Source organism: Chrysemys picta, chromosome 1 (assembly GCF_011386835.1).
Source record: "Chrysemys picta bellii isolate R12L10 chromosome 1, ASM1138683v2, whole genome shotgun sequence".
NCBI lineage: Eukaryota > Metazoa > Chordata > Testudines > Emydidae > Chrysemys > Chrysemys picta.
In genome coordinates, this window is record NC_088791.1 from 44,361,042 (window position 1) to 44,382,261 (window position 21,220).

Genomic DNA, 21,220 nt, shown 5'->3' on the forward strand with positions numbered 1-21,220 from the left:
ACAACTTGAAACAATAATGGTAATGCAATTTACAAGCTTTTGGAACAAAAGCATTTATTCATGTTTATGTCAGAAAATATGTTTATGAAGTGAATAAAATATTGTAGAAAAATTGTATAATGTTGTTAAAGGATTCCACAAAGTGCGTTAAAATCTATGTTTCCTTTTTTAAATGGACTTCACTGTTCGGGCATCTGTTTAGCTGTGGCTAACTACAAATTTGAGATTTTTCTTTTATAATTTTCATACAGCTGGAGGCCAGCCACTCCTAATCTGCAGATATACATTTGCACAACAGGAAACAATGTCTATCAAGAAGAGGGTTGATTTTTTTTTTGAAATAACAGATCAGTTGTGAGGAAGTGGATAAAATCTTCTAGCATCCTTTAAGAAGACAATGAACAAAAGGAGCAGTTGGATTTAACTGTTCTATAGCAGTGCTAATATTTATAAACTGGTCAGCTGATTTGAAATGCTCCCAGGTAGTTTATAGATACGCACACAATATGAGGGGCAAAATGGTAGAAAGAGAAGATTCTGAGGTACTAGACAGGTGACCACAATGTAAAAGGAGCTCCAATAAGCACCTACTATAATGTCCTTTAAATTGTAATAGAGTAGGTAAATGGCTGGCATCATTATATGACCTTTTAAAATGTGTTGCTGATTTGCTGGTAGGTTGTATGAACTCTTGCAGACATTCCAACAGAATGCACCATGGTAACCATGCTAGAGAGTGTCTGTGACATTTCAGAAAAGGCAGTTGAGGAGAGGGTAAGCACAAAGATAGCCAAGGAAACAGAGTCAGCTGGCTCCTTCTCCAGTACTGTAATAGCTGCTGGATATTGGAAAGAGTTTCTCCCTAGAATACAGTAGGCAGCAAGCAGCAAAGTGACAGCAATTTTGTAATTAGTATGTAGACAGAAGGACTAGGAAGGAAGACACCGAAAGGCCAGAGATAATTTAATATGGGAAAAGAGAAATAGACTCCATGGAAAGAAAGCAAAGCAAGAGACACTTTGAAAAATAGTGGTTGTGTCACAGGAGAAGAAAATCAGACAGTGTCGGCAGAGTCACAAATGTAAATGCTAGGGAGGGCTGTTACAGTGAAAGACGTGTCCTGAGAAAACGCAGGCACTGGGTACTTCTCTAAACCGGAGCCTAATTGATGAGGAGGAGTTAATGCACAGATCATAATACTGAACAAGTACATTTTCAATGCATCATAGAAATCTCTGCCTCCTATGAGGATGTGAAGTACTATTAGCCCCATCTTACAGATTTTGTCTCAGAATTGAGGCATAATATGTTAAAGTGACTTATCACATTGCATGTCTGTGGCAAAGCTCGGAGATCTGGGTTATGTTTCCGACTTCCCATCCTGTGTTAGGGGCCAGACCTCTATGCCCAGTATACTACACTGCCTTAGGCATACAAGAGGCCAGCAGCAGCAGCAGCAGGTCTCAACTTCCCATCTGCTTTTCCTGATGCTCCTGACTAAGGGCTTCCTCTGAATGCCATTTTCTTGACATTTAATGCTGCCCCTGAATGGGGAGTTTGAAAGGAGTCCCCCAGGTGCTGCTTTTCCATGCTGCATTCTGGTTCCTTTTCATGTCCTTGCATCTCTTTATGAAAATCATCCCATCTCTATCTCTGTCCTTATTCTCTCCTTGCCTCAGCCTTCTTGTCCTATACCACCTTTCACACATCCTACTCAACCTTCCCTAATATACAGAAAGTGTATGTAATTTCAGGACAAATCATTCAATTGGGGGTGAGGGGCAGGGCAACTGAACCTCAGATGGGCTGAACAAATCCTGCAACCAGATTATCATCTGTTACTCTCACTCGTATGAGTATAGACATTGCTTTATCTGACCCTGCATCCATATCCAATAACAGATTTTGACTAACAGTCTCTCACTGATAGTTAAAATATGTTGTTAAAGATTAGTTATAGCAGGATACTATAGTACTGACAGTATAGCAGAGATTTACAAGTAAGGGGAATCTACAGATTTCCCTATTTAAATCATTGTACTTTTCCCCCAATAAAACATGCTACATGGTATCCATTCTGCTGTGTGTTGCTCTCCTTCTTCACCCTGTTCTGGATATTCTGAAGACTGGTAAAGTGACAGATTAAGGAGTTTGGGAACCCATGTTTCATATTTAATTCCTAGAGATCACTCTACTCAGAATTCCAAGGCTCACTTCACAAATAACATATTCCAAACACAACTCTAGCCTTCTTGAGTGCCTATTTGAAATAAGTGAGGAGGTATCAGTCACTAAATAGCACTTTTTACTGCTTTAAAAAAAATTCAAAAGAAAAAATACAGGTGGAGGATTCATCCAACCAATACTTTAAAACATTTACCATTCTTGATTGTATGTATGCAGGAGTGGCCAGAGACTTTAAAAATAGTTTCTAAATCCATGGTTACCTGAGACATTAGAAAATAATTTGCAAATAACTGGAGCAATTCCAACTGCCACATCTATCTGATGTTGAAATACTGTGGCAATAGTTTGTGCACTTTTTGTTTTTTAAACTATCAAATAAAATAGTGTAGGATACTTTGTTTGTTTTTAAATCAGTAGAAGAAACGGCTGCTGATCTGTGACAACCCAACCTTGGCCTGGATTAACTCTCTGTTAAACTAAGAGACTTCAGATATTAAAAAAAAAAAAAAATCCTACTATCCTAAACTTCTAACTTGGGAGTCTCTTCCCAGCCGCCAACTATCTTTTCCAGGTTTCAATGCTCTCTCTCTCTTTAACTGCATTATTCTTAAGGCCCACATATTTCTTTAAAATATCTCATTTTGGTCAGAGAAAGTCCACCTGAGACGACTGACACTGAGTCCGCAAATTCATTGGTAGTATTCTAGGTTACACTGCGTAGTACTGAAGTGAGGAATCTGTAATGATGGATGAAAGAGGCAGCTGATAAAAGAGGCATCTGATAAAACATTCTAGAACAGTCAACATTCTAGAGCTGTCAATATTTTTGTGGCTATTGAAATAGGATTAGGATCGGAGAGTGTCAGATCAAGGAATTCCATAGAGTTTTTCTGCTTTAGCAGCTACAGCCTAATTTCTCCTAAAGAAAGCCCTTCGGTAATGTAGAGGAAGAATCCAGAGGAGGGGATGGAGTTGATTTATTGTGAGTATAACTGTGACAATATGGAAAGAAATATCTAAAACTGTGTCCAACTGTGTCCTTTGATCGGTGTGCAGAGGGACTACGCATTTCTTCCACCTGAAAGAGGGGCTCAAGCTGGTTCTGGGGCAGCAGAGGACATTCTGCAGGTCTGGGGACCAAATGGAAGGAGTGGGGAACTGGCAGGTCAGGAGTTGGGTCGGGGGGATGTATACTGTCAACCCCCATCGGCCCTGTGGAAATTATGGCAGAAATACAAACACAGCTCTAGGCTGTAATAGCTTTACACTGGACCACCTCCACAGTGGGGGCCCACCTTTCATGAGGAATTGTGGGGCAACCACCAGCTGCAGAAGCCCTACCTTGAGAGGGTGGTTCCATTTGAGCCATACAGCCATGGAGCAGCGGTAACGGGAAGAGGATTCTGAAAAGTTCAAGGAGCCAGTCCAGGAGCACATGACCTCTGCATGGATGTCTATAGCTACCAGTGCTCCTCTAGCATCCATGAGGATCAATGGGATAGATGCAATTTGTAGGCACAACTCATTGTCTGTTCTGAGGGGGAGACAAACCTTGCCTCACTGGCAGAGCAACACGGGGCGAATCTCCCAGAAGACCCTCAGGGAGGTTTCCTCTTCCTCATTTTCCCCTGGGAGGGAGTGATCAGTCCCTTTATATTTACTTCTTTTCTCCCCATAAACTACTTCAACAATTATTGGCTCTCAACGACTCCTGATCAAATGTACTCATCTTACAAGTATTTTCCCCCCCAATTGCCAGCCCTGCAGAGTCAGCCTGAGATCTAACTCAAGCTGATTTCTTGCCTTGCCATGCATTATTACCAATGATAATAGAAAGTCTGTAAACCAAACTAGGTCAGTATTGACACTTGGATAACCCCACCTGTGTGAACAGGTTTTCACAGGTGTGACTGTATGCAACTCAGTAAACAATTCTGTTGTTGATGCACAAGGAGGAGGAACAGGAACCAGCTCACGCCCTGTTAGTTGTATTGGATCTGAAGGCCTAACTGGAGCAAGAGCAGCAAACACTTATTTTTGACTCTAAAATGAGCAGATATGACTGAATATGCGCACGGTGCCGACACTGCACTTTAAACCAGGGGTTCTCAGACTTTTGTATTGGTGACCCCTTTCACATACCAAGCCTCTGAGTGTGACCCCCCCCCCCCATACATTAAAAACACTTACTTTATATTTAACACCATTATAAATGCTGGAGGAAAAGCGGGGTTTGGGGTGGAGGCTGACAGCTCGCAACCCCCCATACAATAACCTCGCAACCCCCTGTTTGAGAACCCCTGCTTTAAACCCATGAGTCTAGGAAGAAATTAAGAATTTAAATTTGGTGGGGAGATACTTTGATGTGCAAGAAAATATAAAAATGTACAGAGAATCTAGAAAACTGAGTTTCTCAAACTGTATTGCAATAAATAGGGCAAATATACAATCTATGACAAAAAATATTGAGTCATATGAACATAGTCTGAAAAGTCTTTAAAAATCCTCTCTAGGCACAATTATCCCCTGGCCTGAGTACCTGAAATGGGACATGGAGGGGAGTAAGATGCCCACAGTGTGTCCCAGTACAGGCTTACCTGGATCTTGGGCCCTGACTCACTGGTCAGACAGGCTGCCGTGGAGAGGAAGATCTGATTAGTGGGTATAGCCTTGGCTCTGCCCCTCCAACACTTTGGCCAGACTAGATGAGCATGTGGTGAAGTATTGTCATTTGATGCTGGTATAGGCCAGCAGCAAATTATCATCCCACTGTAGCAAGGGAGAAACATAGAGGTAATTTTGATTTTTAGAGGTATAAGTCCTTCCTGGCACTGTTCCTGGGGCAGTGCTCAGCTGCACATCGCCCCACACAAGCCCTAAATATGCAAATGAGCTGCAGCAAATCTTTAAGAATGCTCAGAAATAGTAATAAATAAGATTGCAATTTTTGTCAATGGGGCTATTCCATGCTCCCCTCGCTTCTATATCAGTCTAAGCAGTTGTTCATCTACCTCAAATTGGATTCAATTAAAAGGGAAAAGAATAAAAAGGGAAAATATATGTGTGCTCCTTTGAGGTTCACAAAACTCTCCAGTGTAGAATATTCAAACATACTATGCCCTGTCTGTGCTTCTCCCACCCTCTGCCTACTCCCCACCCACCTGCACTGGGGATACACCAGGCATGCAGCCCCTGCTTACACCACCTACCTTGGGGATAAGGGCAGGCTGAGAGGGCCACTGGGGGAAAAGTCTTACCCCTCCTTACATCCCTAGGAGGCTTCATAGGCTGGGCCATGATCTGTTCTATGAGATGTTACACTTGTCACTGAATTACAGAAGGGATCAATCGTGTGGCTCTTCTTCATGGTGTGAACATTTATACAAGTAGTCTCACTGAAACTAATGGGATTACTCACATGAGTAAATGCACACACCAAAAGAGGTTCATAACTGGACCCAACCCAGTGGGATTACTCATGGAGTAAGATACTGACATGAGCATGAGTAAGGGTGACAGACCAGATCCTAAGTTTGCAGGGCTCTAATATTCATCAGTGCAGAAATCTATTTTGGTTTGTGGTTGACAATAACTTCACGTTAAGCATCTGCACATTTTAGAAACAAGTATTCCTCAAGCACACACCTTGCCTAGTGTAGCATGGCTTGAGTATAACTACAAGTGAGAAATAAATCAGTGGTTATATAGGAGGCTGGTTTATGGTGGGAGGGATAGCTCAGTTTGAGCAGGGCCGGCTTTAAGCTGATTCACCCGATTCCCCGGAATCGGGCCCCATGCCTAATAGGGCCCCGCGCCGGGGGTCTTCGGCGGCTGGGGATCCACTCTGGGGGTCTTTAGTGGCATTTCGGCAGCGGGGGGTCCTTAGGTGCCGCGGAAGACCTGGAGTGGACCCCCCGCTGCTAAGTGCTGCTGAAGCCCCAGGCTGCCGCTGGGTATTGGAATCAGGCCCTGCAGGTTATAAAGCTGGCCCTGGGTTTGAGCATTGGCCTGCTAAACCCAGGGTTGTGAGTTCAAACCTTGAGGGGGGCATTTGGGGCAAAAATCTGTCAGGGACAGTACTTGGTCCTGCTGTGAAGGCAAGAGACTGGACTCAATGACTTTTCAAGGTCCCTTCCAGTTTTATGAGATCTCCATATTAAATTATACTTAACCACAGCCCATACTCTAGTGTGAGATGACCCCAGCATGCTTGTTCCTTTTACTTCGGTGCATGTCTCAGAGATGGTAAGCTTAGAAAAAGCATGTGGCGTAATATTGCCTATGTCTAACAGGTACCACATACACAGTTTTGAAAATTTCATAGGCAAGGCTCATCAAAACAATAGTACCATACTTTACACAGGCACATCCTCACGCAGATTCTCTATCATCTGTAACTTTGAAGCAGCTTTTAAAAAGATCTAGTTAATGAGATGATGTGTTGATGCTGAACATTACCCACCTGCTCCATTGCGTTTGTATGCAGCAGTTACAGGGACCAAGAGGAGATGGGATAGGCCTCATCAGAGCAGGAAATTTTGGCAAACAGATGACTGCAGTCTTAATTGCAAATCATTAGAGGGCAGAAAATTATAGAACTTTATGAAACTGGAGACAAACATGAGCTGGGGTCATACATGGGTCATGCTTTGTTTCTTTGTTACTTTAATCTACTACAAGCATACAAGACTGAAGGGCCACGTGCAACCATACCAGGGTCCAATTTATAAACAATATCTGCATTATGTACTTAGTTTTCCACCAAATGTATGCTAAAAACTGTTGATTGCATCAAGGTTAAATAAGCTGTAATTTGCTGTTATGAGCTTTCTTTTTTGTGCTCAAAGACCAATTCTACTGTAACAAAAGAGGCAGTTTCCATTTGAATGAACAGGCTCTTTTGAACCATAGCTTTTATTTATAGGAACATAAGGTCCACACATATTTGACCATAAATATAGTTATTTTTTCATTTATTTTACACAATGTTCTTTGCTTGTTTCTCATTGACACAGTCCATCTAGAGATTTAAAATGGTGTTTTCTCCATAGTCAATAATGTTTACATGTAATTGCATACCAGGGAAAACTGCATCCCTGTGATGCACTGAAATGTGTAATGTTGCAATTTCTGTTTCTGAATCATCAGCCTGCCCAAACACATAAAAATGTAATAGACTTTATAATTAATGAGCCTGTGAATTGACTGACAAAACATTGGAGCTATCAGTGACCATATTGTTCACAGGGACACAAATGTATGGAATGAGCTATCATGCAAGAAGCATTTGGACAGCCTCCTAAGCAAACAGCCTACTAGAAAAATGTAGCTAGCCTCTGCTTAGCCACTTTTTAAATCAGCTAATCCAATAATCCACACTATTTTTATCTCTTATGCTATAACCTTTATTAGGGTGGGACCCTCCAAAGCACAGTAGCATAGGTTTTTCTTTGTTACTTACAGCACTGATCTATCAGGTCATTTATTATTAATATATGGATACTATCACAGTGATGTATTTCCTGCACGGCGATAGAAATATCAGGTCTGATCACAATATTATGCCAATACTGCTATGGTAGCTAGCCAGCAGGAATAAATACAAATACTGTATGATGTGATATGTACCCTCTCCTTGGAGCCCAGATGCATCCATGCTTCCTAGTTTCATCAGCCCTTGGCTGCTCCTGAACCTAAGTTTCCCATGTGTCAGCACCCTACCATCTCTCACTTAGTCCTGGGAAGAAGGAAGGAATTCATTAGTTTTCTTTCACTGGGGAAACCATCCTATTAAAAATGGTATTTAAAAATGGCAGTCTAACCACAATTTAATATGACTTAATTACAAGAGACAGGTCTTCACCTTGTAGGGGTATAAATGGGAGCAAAGTCCCTCCCCCCCAACCTACCAGTGCAGCTTTCCCACATCAAGCATAGGGAGGAGAAGCTGGGGCTATGTCCCCAGTGCTCCCACTCCCTAACAGGGGTGTGTGAAGTGGGCAGAGAAGGGTGGGGAGTGGGTGGAGCCTTAGATTTGCACTCCTAATATGTAGGTAAACCCAGTTTAGCTGGCACACGGGTCAGGGGTGGAATGGGGTTGTAATCTGCTACTGGTCAGGAGTTGATAACTTTTCCTTGGGAATAAGGGGGAAGTAAGGTCAGCTCTCTGTGTCACAATTCCTTCCCTGAGTTCCAGCTGAGGTAGCACAGCTATCTGCTGCCCCATGGAAGAGTGAGAAATAGAAGCACACTGATTCCCAAAATAGTCATAGATTCAAGGCCAGAAGGGACCACCCTAAAACATCCCCAAAATAATTCCTAGAGTAAATCTTTTAGAAAAGCATTCAATTTTGATTTTAAAATTGCCAGTGATGGAAAAATCTACCAATGCTCCTGGTAAATAGTTCCAATGGTTAATTACCTTCATTGTTAACATTTTATGCCTTATTTCCAGTTTGAATTTGCCTACCTTCAACTTGTAGCTATTGGATTGTGTCATACGTTTCTCTGTTAGACTGAAAAGACCATTGTCAAATATTTGCTCCCCATGTAGGTACTTATAGACTGTAATCAAATAACCCCTTAAACTTTTTTTTGTTACGCTAAATAGATTGATCGCCTTGAGTCAATCTCTATAAGGCATGTGTGTTGTAAGCCCTTTATCATTTTCATGGCTCTTCTCTGAACCCTCTCCATAAGCAAAGACATCTTTTTCTGGCAATTCTATGACAGTTTGCCACAGAATTTACCCAGTCCTGAGGAATTATGCAACAGAATTTAAGGTAAAAAAACCTAAAGTTGGGCACCTAAGTCCATACATATGCAACAAACAGAACTGGAAATCTAATAGAATGCCTAAAAAATCAGGCCACTTTTAGTTAGGAGCCTAACTACGGATTTAGATACCAAACTTTAGGCACCCAGGTTTGGAAATTCTGACCTATATTTTCAGCACTCACAGTTTCAAAGATAAGCTTCTTAACTTGAACTGAACGTGCGCTGGAACAGTGCTGTTTACTGGAGACTGAAACCGACCACCTGAAACAGTAGTTTCCCCTGACACTGCCTCTTTTTTTGAACTTCCTTTTTTCGTCCGGTCAGATTTTTCAAATAAGAGGAAATGTCTGTTTGCAGAGCAGACACGCTGTAGCTCAGAAAGAGCCCCAATTGGTCCACTTCCTGATTGGTCCCTCCCCTGCATTCACAGCTGATTGGTCCATTCCCCTGCAAGCCACAGCTGCCAGATCCCGCCCACCCAGGCCCAGGCTCCCAGCCTTGGGAAGGTTGTCCCACAGGGAGGTGCTGATTGACAACTGTTGCTGAGTCCTGGGCTTGTGCATGCTGTCCTGCCACTGCCCCCCTACCTCCAGTAAGTACCCCTACCACAGGTATCCCCTCCAACACTCCCATCTGAACTCTCCCCATCTTCCCCTCTTTCCATTTAGTTCCCTCCCCTCCTCCACAGAGTGTCCTCTTTTTGATAAACTGAAATATAGTAACCCTAGACTAACATTTGTGGGCAGGGTGAAGTTTGTCCAAACGTGGCTATATTACTGTTTACTAGCAGAACAGACTTACAGGCCCCTGTTTTTAGATAGGCTGCCTAAAGTGAATTGTGCATCTGCAGGAGTGGGAATTCTACTACCACATGCTGATGAAAGTCAATGATTGGAGAGCCCCAAAGGCCCACAAAGCTCCCACAAAGCAACAGCCACAGAGGCTAATTTCTCAGGCTCCTTAGCGTTCAGGATTCAAGGCTATCAAATCCAAGCATAATCTGAGTCTGAGCAAAGAATGAGTACACTTTCTCAGTTTGGGCTGTACATTCAAACTTGCGCATGCAAGTTTATGCACCAAAACCCTAGTTTCCATATACAAACAGGCATGTGCATACATAAGTACCTAGTATTGCCAACCTTGAGCATTCCAAAATCATAAGTCAGGTCTTAACAATTCATGTGATGTGGCTTAAAAATGTTGAGATTTAATAAATAAATAAAGGTTGGGTTCTTTTTATTTGCCTTCTGGCTTTTGAGCCTTTAGAATGCACTCGGGTTGTTACATTTTAAAGCTGTTCTCTGAAACCATGAGGACTAGAAACTTACTTTTTAAAAATGAAAGCTGAAGTTTTCATGTAATCTCTTGACTCCAGAAGCTGGAGCTTTAAGAAACACATCAAATATCATGACAGTTATGATAAAATCATGAGAGCTAGCAAAATTGAGTACATAGGCAAATTCACCTTTTGGTGACAACAAATGCATCCAGAAGGAGATACTTAGAAAATGTAAGACCAGGAAAGACTTTGCAAAAGAGTCTTCTTAGGAGGTCTCATAGCAACAGAGCTGTGCAGTTTAGCTGTGCAGTGTGGTCCCAGCCACATACAAACTTCTCAGAGGTTAAGTCTGTCCATCTGAATGGTATAGATCCAGTTTAAAAAAAAATCAGGCAGAGAGGATGCCCATAGATTAGAGGTTTTACTGCAGTCCTGAGGGTATAGTAGCAGCTGCAAAAAATCTCTGATGGTATTTTGTGGCATAAGGGGAGGTTCTGTCCTGCCCTGAACCTCATATTAATCCCCCGTGCAAAAGCCCTTTAATAGTTCTTTGCACAGGGATCAGGATTTGGCCTCTGAGCGTATGCATTCTTTGTGATCAACTCTACTTCTTTTATACAGAGTAATGTTTACAAAAGACAGAGAAGGATTTTGAATAAGGAATGTTGTGCTGATTGATCTCACCCATGGATACTATAGCGCAAAGTGTCTGAGTAGGTGTTTCCATTATAAACTCATTGTTAAGGGGTTTATGACTTGCCTGCTTCAATTCTCTCTGGGCTCAAACTTGTTAGACATGTTCTACCATGGAAGAAAAGGTTTTGCCTTGCAAACTGAGAGATGGAGACTAAAATCTGTTTTTAGATCTATTTTTAGATTTGAAAGATTTGAAAAGTTATCTGTGGCTTCAGAAACTTTTTGAACTAAAGCTATTAAAAGCTGAAATTTGCCAGGTTCCTGATTCTTCTCATACTGGTGCCTTTTGAAAGTGATTAAACAAGTTAAAGCTATACAAAAAGTATGTGGCTATGTACAGCTACTATATGTTACTTGCATTTTTTAAAATTGGCTCTGGGTAAGATGTAAGTAACTTTTTAGAACAAAATTAACATTTCAATACGTCTGAAAGAAGACAGTCCTTTATAGCAAAATCTGGGATCCCAAAGTTCTTATACAGCCCACCTGTATAAGTCTTAGGCTACGTCTACACTACCCGCCTGAATCGGCGGGTAGAAATCGATCTCTCGGGGATCGAATTATCGCGTCTCGTTGGGTCGTGACATTAGATGCCCGAAATGACGCTTGTACTCCACCAGCAGAGGTAGGAGTAAGCGCCGTCGACGCGGGAGCCGCAGAGGTCGATTTGCCACCGTCCTCACAGCGGGGTAAGTTGGCTCTGATACGTCGAATTCAGCTACGCTATTCGCATAGCTGAATTTGCGTATCTTAAAATCGACCCCTCTCCCCCCGTAGTGAGGACGTAGCCTTATTCACCTGTTATTCAGTCCATACTGAAGACAAGTGTGGGTAAATCCCAAGCAGCACTGAAGTCCTTTCCTCCCACAGATGGGAGCTCTGTACCAGACTGACTGATCCTGAGGATGGTTAAGCCAGTGTGGTAGCTGATGTGGAAAAAGACACTTAGGTGCCCCAAAGCTGAATTCTACAGAGTCCCAGGAGTGGACATAGAGCAGGTACAGGTAATTTCACTACCCCTCAACCAGGATTTAGCCAATCATGGCCTGTCTGTCTACCTTGCATAATCCCCAAATTGTGATATATAGGTGATGAGAGAGAACACCTAACAATAGAGGGTGAGCACTCAAGGCTTAAAGACCGTTGCATGTTAAACCACTTTGCTTAATCAGGGCCATACCTTTTTGAGTGTAACAAATTCAATGAAAACAAATCTAGCCTATTCTACAGCAACTGAATCAGTACTTGTTCCTGAAACTTTCCAAACTTAATTTTAAACTCTGTATATATAAAACTCAGTCCCCAGTACAATTTTAGCTACAGCTATACTGCAGACCCCAGGAGTTATAATAGTGAATGTGAAATATCAAATCAAAATATTTTCTTCAGTCACATAATGCATTTACCTGTATAGGACCAGTCAATCTCTTCAGTCATTTTTCTTTGCTGTCTATAGTATCCATAAACCAAATCTACAAAAAACAAACAAACAAACAGAAAAGTATCAGTAACAAGAAGAAAAAAAGGATGAATCCACAAACAAGTTGTGATGCTGGTAGACCAGGTACACCTCTACCCTGATATAATGCGATCCGATATAACATGAATTCAGATATAATGCGGGGGGTGAGGGGGCTGCGCACTCCGGCGGATCAAAGCAAGTTCGGTATAATGCAGTTTCACCTATAACTCAGTAAGATTTTTTGGCTCCAGAGGACAGCGTTATATCAGGGTAGAGGTGTACTAGCTCATGCCAGAACCCCAGTCCAATTCACTTGTATGTTAGTATAGATAAAGGGATTATTAAAGGTATGAGTGTATTTAGTGTTTAAATGTCTTGAACACTAGTGGGGTGTTGTTTGCATTGTTTTTACTTATCTGTATCCCATTATAATATTGTAGCAAACATTTGCATTGTGCATTTGTAATAAAAGGTCACTTAGACTGGAGAGGCTGGGGGACTGTCTGTGACTCCATGGTTAGACCAGTATAGCGATCCAAGAGTTCACATTTGTTAATGGCTTGGTGAAATCTAAGTATAGAACACTCTACCAGTTTGGGGTATCTGCCCTGTTTTCTGACACACTGCCCTGAGGTAGTCTCTCACAGTCATGAGCCACTCCAGACAGTGTGACACAAGTAATTTGTCATTTCTAATGCCTAGACATTTATTAAATTCACCTGTTTTAGATTTTGAATGGTAAATATAGGATAAATAGACCACTAGTACCATCAATATTGCAGTCTATATCGGTCTTATAAGCAAACATGCAAAAAATAGAAATGTATTTGGTAGTTTTATTTGAATGTAGAGACCTTCTCCGTTGGATCATATGAACTGGAACCATAAACTCCCTGAACATTAAATCTCACCAAATGAGGGTCAATCCATCCTCATCATCATATCCAATCATTATACTCCACACCCAAACATAGCCACTCTATGAACTTAATACCCTCATATCTCAATGCCTGTACTTTGACCCATCAACCTTTTACCCCCAATCGGGGATATTGCAGATTATGTATTCCTTATGCCACCCAATCTTAAACCAAACTTTGCACCCTTGATAATCTGTACGTTATTCCCTGATAACCAGAAACTTCTATGCTCAAACTCTGTTCACTTTTTTTAACATCATCTTAATAAAATTTTTAAATTATTGATCAGTTTTAAAGCGTTAGCTTATCCACATTTGATATTCTTGTAGGTAGCAGGACTAATGAAACGTATTTTCTTCTTTCCAGTCTTCATTCCATCCCCATTCCCTTCTTTCCATTTTCCATCACATCTAAAGTACAGCAACTGGCATCAGAAACTCCCACTTCCAGAAAATGTATTCCTTCGTGGCCCTTCAGGAATGGTCAATTCTGGCTCCATTGAAGTCAGTGGGAATTTTATCATTGACTTCAAGGGGCCAGGAGTTCACCCTAAGTGTTTCTTTGTCCAGAAAGGGACTGGTGACTTCATTTGATGATAGGGAGAACAAAGCTTTCTGCAATGGAATTTCAGCACTGAATAGAAAAATTGGTTACTACTAAAAGTGCACATTATACCTTGATTACGTAGTTTTGTTTTTAGATGAATATCCACCATTAAATAACCTCAGACCAAACTCTGCTCTCACTTATGCCCATATAACTCCTGTGGCTTTATTGGTGTGCACAGGTGATAAAAGCAGAATCTGGGCCCTCACGTTTAGACAGAGGTTGAATGGGTTTTGAGAATCCCGGTCATATTTTAGGGTCATAATCCTAGTGTAGCTTCTTTAAACATTGTTCAAAAGAAGCACACTGTAACCTACTGCAGAAACAATTAACTATGCAGGCATACCAAGAGCACGTATTGATTGTCTTTTTGGGGAAAATGCTGTGAGATGCTGTAAAACTCTGCTCATATTGTGCCATTGATAAAATTTTACAAAACAAACAAGTTAGCTCAGCAAGGTCCATATATTATTTTCACCAGGATCCCTGGGAGAAAGCCATCATATATTATTGATTATAGGACATTACAATTATAGTTGCTTCTGGGCAAGAATATTTACATATATATCACAATATTTTCCAGTTGTTTCCTTGGAGTAGATGCAGGTTGCTAATTCTGACAGTACACCTGTATCATCCACATGACTCCAACTCCTTTAAGACATTTCCCCTGAAATCTTGCAGCCCCTATACATGTGTACACTCACTGTAGTCAACAGGAATTTGGTGTGCACAAAGACAGCAGGATCAGGCCCTTAGGAGGCAAAGTGGTAAGTGAGCTATTTGTAGAGTGTAATTGAAAGTGACGGCCAAGCCATGCGTTATGGTTATGTATATTAGCACTTTTTCTGTACCACGTTTTCAGTCAACATGCATTTGCTAGTGTTTTCTTTTAATCAATATGTAAAAGAAAGCTGTTTAAGCCCTGATTCCCAGGTGTTAGTTGCTGTCTCCAATTTCCTCCTTTATCTATTGTTCTCCTAATTGTTACTTCAAACAATCTGTTGGACATTCATATGCTAACGAAGCAGAGTTTGGGCGTGAGAGAGTATCACCACTTTTTAAATTCCATACGGAGATCTGATGGACAAGGAGTGATAGCTTCAATGAACAAGAAAAAAGGAGAAGGATTCACTTTTTTGGTGCATTATAGACTTTTATACCCAGTAAATCTTGTGGGAAGCCTGTATAAATGTCAGAGGATTTTCTAAGTTCATACACCTTCTTTACTCTGCTATTCACCTATTGTACTCTTTACAAAATGCTCACAGAAAACTGATTTACAAATACTATGCTTTCCCACATGTGCCGTCGTTAACTTTTTTCCTATTGCTTTCTTTCCATTTTAAAAAATTGAAAATTGCAATACACACACACACACACACACACACACACACACACACACACACACACACACACACAAACAGAACGAACTACTTTTGAGGAAGGTGATGGTGGAAGTAATGCACAGTGGGGGAGGGGAGAGTTCGAGAAAAGAGTGAGTGAGAAAGAGAGAGAACACAAATATAGCAGTTTTTCCTCAGTGGTACTGGTGTAATACTACTATGGGAAAATACAATAATGCTTTGTGTAAACGCTTGATGTTGACCAGCTGACAATGTATGGACAAAATAGGGGTGGGATATCTTTGTGTAATTTATTGTGTGTTATAATTAGCAAATCTACAACTACTTTATTCCTGGCTACCTGGGAGTAGGCATCCATGTAAATGCAATGCTTTATTGTGCTTAAATTAAAATTTTATTTTAGCTGAATGGAAGAAGAAAATAATTTAAAAAGAGGAAACAAAAAATGAAGTCAAATCTGCATTATTAGAAACTAATTTCTGGACCGAACGCTTGATTTCAAAAATTGATGGCAACATGGCTTTTGTAAAATTGACCCACAGTATTTCATTCAATACGTAAAAATAGTTTGAACTCTAATACTGGAGGTTTTATTTTATAAAGCAAAAATACTTCATGTTTTCATGTGCACATAGGCTTGCCTGAAGCTGCAGAACGTGTTTCCACAGCTTGTTGATTTATTCATACAGCAAGTTGGCGGAGTCATAGGATCATGTTTTAGCCAGTTGCATGGCTATCTTTCTATGAAAGTCAGATAGGAGTGAAAAATAATTAAAATGCTTTTCATTTCCCTATTCCCCCCCACTTCTACCGGGCCAAAAATTTCCTTGTGAAGCTGTGAAACTGATTTTCTTTTATTTCTGCACAAATGGATTTCAGTAGTGCACATCGCATTTCCATTGGCACTTAAGGGACATTTCTGGCAAGAGGCTACACAGGTCAAAAGGGGTTACTACCAGGTCGACTCATTTGTTGTTGACCTTGTTGCATGTTCCAGTCCTTAGCCAGGAGGAGAAAATGGAGGAAGATGATTTTCTGGTTAAAAGTGGAGGACTGAGAATGACAAGATCTAGTAGTTTTTTTCCCCACAGTTATAAATATAAATACCCAGAGTCTCCTCTCACTTACATCAGTTTTACCCCCATTTACCTCATCAGTTAAACCACCAGTTTAGCTCCATTTACCTTAGTGAAGTTACTCCTAATTTACCTCTGGGTACGCAAGATTGATTCAGGCCCAGAATTTTTATTAATTAAAATGCAAAAGTAAATAATGAATAGTTCTGTCAATAAAAACAAAAACACTTCTATGCCTACGACCCTCACATTTGTTCTGGCTCCTTTATATTACTAACATTGGGCAAAGGGGCCAGATGACATAAAAGGTCTTTAAAAACCTCAGATCCAGCCAGGATCCCTCCTCACAAGCCCTAATACAGGAGACATTGCTCACGGCAGAAGGGGATGTTGGGGTAGGGCCACAGCATGTAGTGCTACAGAGATTCTGAGCAGGACTGCTGCCCAGAGGGCACTATGAGGAGGCTGCTGTATCTTATACAGGCCCTTAGGGCTTAGTTATACTGGGAACCACTCCAGCCATCAGAATCAGCAGGGTACAAAGGGAAGTTAAAGCCAGCTTAGCTCCCTTTTCCCATGGGCTGCAGCTTCTTTGGCTGTGTCTTTAACAGGCCTAATATAGAATCTCATCTTAGATATGAATCTGTCATCAAATAGTTTATTTATAGAATCTGGACATATTTAGAGAACATCTCATTTCTGCATTTATGGAGTGTTCTGAAAATAAAGGACTGTGGGGCTGATGTTCTGTACATATAGAATAGAAGTTAATTATGTATTTTTCATTCAAACTGTAAATGTGTTTTGGTCCTGTGAAATCTCATATCTCCCAGTATTTTCCTCTAACCCCAAAATCTAATTAAAAAAAGCAATAAAAATGGGCTCTAAAGTAAGGCCAGTCCATCTTTGGTGGAGGTATGGAGACTGATGCTGCTCCCATTAAAGTCAATGGGAGTTCTTCCATTTAGTTTAATGGGACCAGGAGAGAGCCTATGATGAGTAAGGCAAGGAAAATTATGGGAACTCTCAAGGTTCCATTAGGCATCTAAAGGAACCCCTGAAAAATACCAATTAATTATTCCTTTGATAAATCTAGGTTCAACGCTCCTGCACTTAAGGAGTTCCATCTGATTTCATACTTACACTTAGGAAGGAGATGGACTACAACTGGAATGGATTTTATTTAAAAACCATGGGCCAAATTTTGATCTTAGTTATATCTGTTCAATCCTCATTCACTTCACTAATGTTTCATAGAAAAACTGAGAACATCATCTGCATCCATTACAATTCAGTAATTAGGAAAGAGTATGGCTAGAAAAATATTAAATACAAGTAAAACATAAATGAGTTTATTGCTTTTTAATCTTTATATTTGAACATTTTCCCAGTATGAAAACTTTTAGGTTTCCCTATCCCCACAAACAAGGCATTTCAGCACTGCAATTTTATTAACACATGTACTATAAACATTATAAACACAACATCATGTAAATACTACAACTAAGGCATTAGCAGGCACTTCTAAGTGGTCTTTGGGAAGGATTTTTTTTACTATTAGTTCTTAGTAAGACTATACCTTATTGTTAATATCACATCTACCAAGCCATACTTACTTTTGGTCCTAGCTGTCTTATGACTCTATCATAAGTAGCCTCAAATAACTCTCACAGGAGTAAAAGCCACTTAGTAGTAGTTAAAAGTTGCAGAATCAAGCTGTTAGAAATGTCCTGTTCTTGTGCACCATCTCTAAAGTTGAAACCATTTGTTTTTACTATTTGTCTGAAAGAGTCCAAATTTATTGACCTTCTAATAGCTTAGCAAGGTGTTAGTATTCACTCAGTGGAAAGTTCTGTTTAACTTACACCCATGCAATATTCAAATAAATAGGGTTGCATGGGTTTAAGAGAGCAGAATCTGGCCTCTAGACATTTGCCAGAAAGGGTGGGTGGTTTTAAGAGTCTGAATGTCCTTTGCACTTCCTGGAGATATCAGAGTACTCTTTGTGAGGATTTGTTGTCATTTGGAAGATGGAGATTACCTGGTGTGGTTTTAATATTGATCTGCATGTACGTCTAGAAATTGCACCAAGGGCATTTTATAAAATTAAAATAACTTTTAAACACACACAAAAGCATTCAAACTAGCAGTGTTATCATTAGTAGTCCACAGAGAGCCCAGTTCTGTTCCCAGTGAAACTGATAGGCAAAACTCTCATAGATTTTAAGGACCGCAAGATCAGCCAACGGTCTAGAGACGAGGCTTGTATTTCACCCCTCTCATTTAAGTGCTCCTCAGCAGTGTGTTTTCATTGACTGTCTGATATTCCATCACAAAGCAGACTGGAATAAAACCTGCTTATCTGCTTTCTTCTGTGCACCCAGCCAGGTACGGACATGCTAAAGTTTTGTATAGGCTTAGAAGTATTCATTGCAAGTGGACATTCACACCTTGCAGCTCTACATTAAAAATTGTTTCCTGACACATGGGATACAGGAGAAGCCTGGAAACATACAGATAATGAGTGATTAGCACTGCTATGCCCAAGAAGCTGCAAACACATTACATTATCTATTATTGCATTTTCTGGCTGTCATTTATCATTTTTCTTGGCTACTTTCCAACCACTCTTGGCAGCATCATTTTTTCCCAAAGATTTGTTATTGAATTTGATGAAATTTTTCAGGCTGCAGCCAGTGACAGACTGAATGTATGGTACAGGGCTTATAGTAGCATGCCACATATGTTGGTCACCATTAAAAAGTCACAAATGACCAAAAGTAGCCACACAGTTGTGTTTAGGTTACCATAGTATTTCCCGGTGGTTAGTGCTTTTTCTTAAATACATCTGTTTGGTAAGTGTGGTAAGTGTTGAGTACCTCTGTCACTCAGTAAATGGTCTGTCAGTATGACATATTATGTAGGGCTTTTTTATTTATTTTTTTTTTTTTAAGAAGGGGCAAGTAATGCCTACAGGGAACTACATTAAAGTCATTTATTGTGTGACTTTAGCAAGATCTTAACACTGTGCTCTAATGGTTAGAAGAGAGCGTATTGACCAATTAAACAAATGTAAATGTATATGCCTTTACTATCTGATTAACCTTGGGCAAGAGATGTCATAAAAGATAAAACACTTAATATTAACAATGAAGGCCGTTCTTGGGCATCCTACTAATGATCTTCTCAACGTATAGAAGCAGGATGCCTTGAAAGTCTCGTCAGTGCATTCTAATAACTACCTAGATGATCCCACCTCATATTTTTAGTATTTATAACACAACGCCAGTCCATGTCATGCCTTAGGTTTGGATATGCCCAAGGCAGGAACCATTATTGTAGATAGTTTCCAGAATTCTTCCCAGCCTACAGACTGAATGCACATCCACTTTTCCTGAGGTTTCATTTAGCCTTTACTGACCTATTAAAAAAGAACAAGCAATTAACATGTTCGGGAAAAACAGTCATCATAATTTTTGCTAAAATCTTCATGCAATTTACTGACTGCCTGCACTATTCTTAATCTGTCAATATACTTAGTAAAGCAGGATATGGGAAGTAGATTTTATAAACCATTAGAGTCTCATTTCTTATCTTCAGTAATTGCACCAGAGAGGGTGCAAAGGAGATATTCTGAGGTTTGCAGGAGGAATTCTGGTTAAATCAAAGCTCCTAGGGAGAGCATGCTGGAATGGTCGCTCCACTGGAGAGGGTACAGTGTATGCTTCTCTCTATGTCCAGCCAGCTCACTGGCCAACGTAGGGTTACAGGAGGTCATGGCCCTGTCTTCACCCATTTCAGGCAGTTAGTATCCACATGGATATTAACAAGGTTCTTACTCCCTAACTTTGAGTCTGGCAAGAGATGTAGGCCAGCAACCATCTGGACCTCAACCCAATAAGGGTTTGATATTTTTACATCAGTAATAAATGAATGTGCTGCACAATTCTATACAGCAAAGCTTCATTACATTTCTAGACTACTGTAAACATATTGGTGTGCTGTACATTGGCTGTATTTAGAGAGTGTTCATTGACCTTAGTGTATAACCAGGACCTCAGTACTTGCGATTTCCCCTAAAATGTGTGTTAGTAAAGTACAGGGAATACTGTATATTCTGAGGTAATGGCAATTCTTAAATATATACTCATGATATTTCTTTTACTGGACTCACTTTCTATTCTTCATTTCAGTGTATTGCTATTTATATTCCTATTACCATCTGGTATATTTTTAGGGCCAAATGCTGGCTCTCCTGGATATGCATATGTGAGAGAAAAGGGATCTATGACAGGAACTGTGAGGCATAACTGTTCCCTAATCCTGGTTCTCTGAAATCCCACAAAACTGGCACTTTGCAGGCGATCTTTGAATTCACAAGAGCCGCCCAAAAGCACTCCAAGGTGGGGCTCAGGAATCATGTTCACCAATATACCTAGAGTATAACACATATGTGATTGCTATGCACTCATCCTTGGAGAAATCTGCATGAGAAACTGTTTAGGGGTTGTGTGAAGCCACATGGCCAGCCAGAATATGGTGCAAAAACACACACACACACACACACACACACACACACACACACACACACACACACACAAAAGCAATGCTGATTTACACACATTTTAGATAAACCTGAAGAGAGTCAGAATTCAGCTAATTTCAGAATACAGAATCTATGCAGAATCCATTTCATATTTTCTCTCTCCAAGTATCTGCTGAATTCAGTTAACAGACTAATTTAGTTCTAAAAGTTGCCCCCGAATGCTGAAATAACAGCCTTTTAGGATGATAGGCAACAAGCTATCCAAACTTATATCATTTTCCTCAGCAACGATACAGTGTTTAAT

At 40.4% G+C, this 21,220-nt stretch overlaps 1 protein-coding gene across 8 annotated transcripts in view; it reads right to left on the bottom strand.

Annotated features, from left to right (window-relative positions):
• Nucleotides 1–21,220, bottom strand: part of PTPRZ1 (protein tyrosine phosphatase receptor type Z1) — a 348,294-nt gene that overhangs the window by 128,705 nt on the left and 198,369 nt on the right. For 7 of the 8 annotated variants that reach the window (XM_065556031.1, XM_005305670.5, XM_005305669.5 and 4 more), the window contains one exon: nt 12,346–12,411. In XM_065556031.1, the coding sequence (XP_065412103.1) occupies nt 12,346–12,376 (31 nt within the window). In that variant the 5' untranslated portion in view covers nt 12,377–12,411. Of the gene's footprint in view, nt 1–10,292; nt 10,349–12,345; nt 12,412–21,220 lie in introns of all 8 variants that reach the window. The other variant, XM_065556036.1, reaches the window with a different exon arrangement.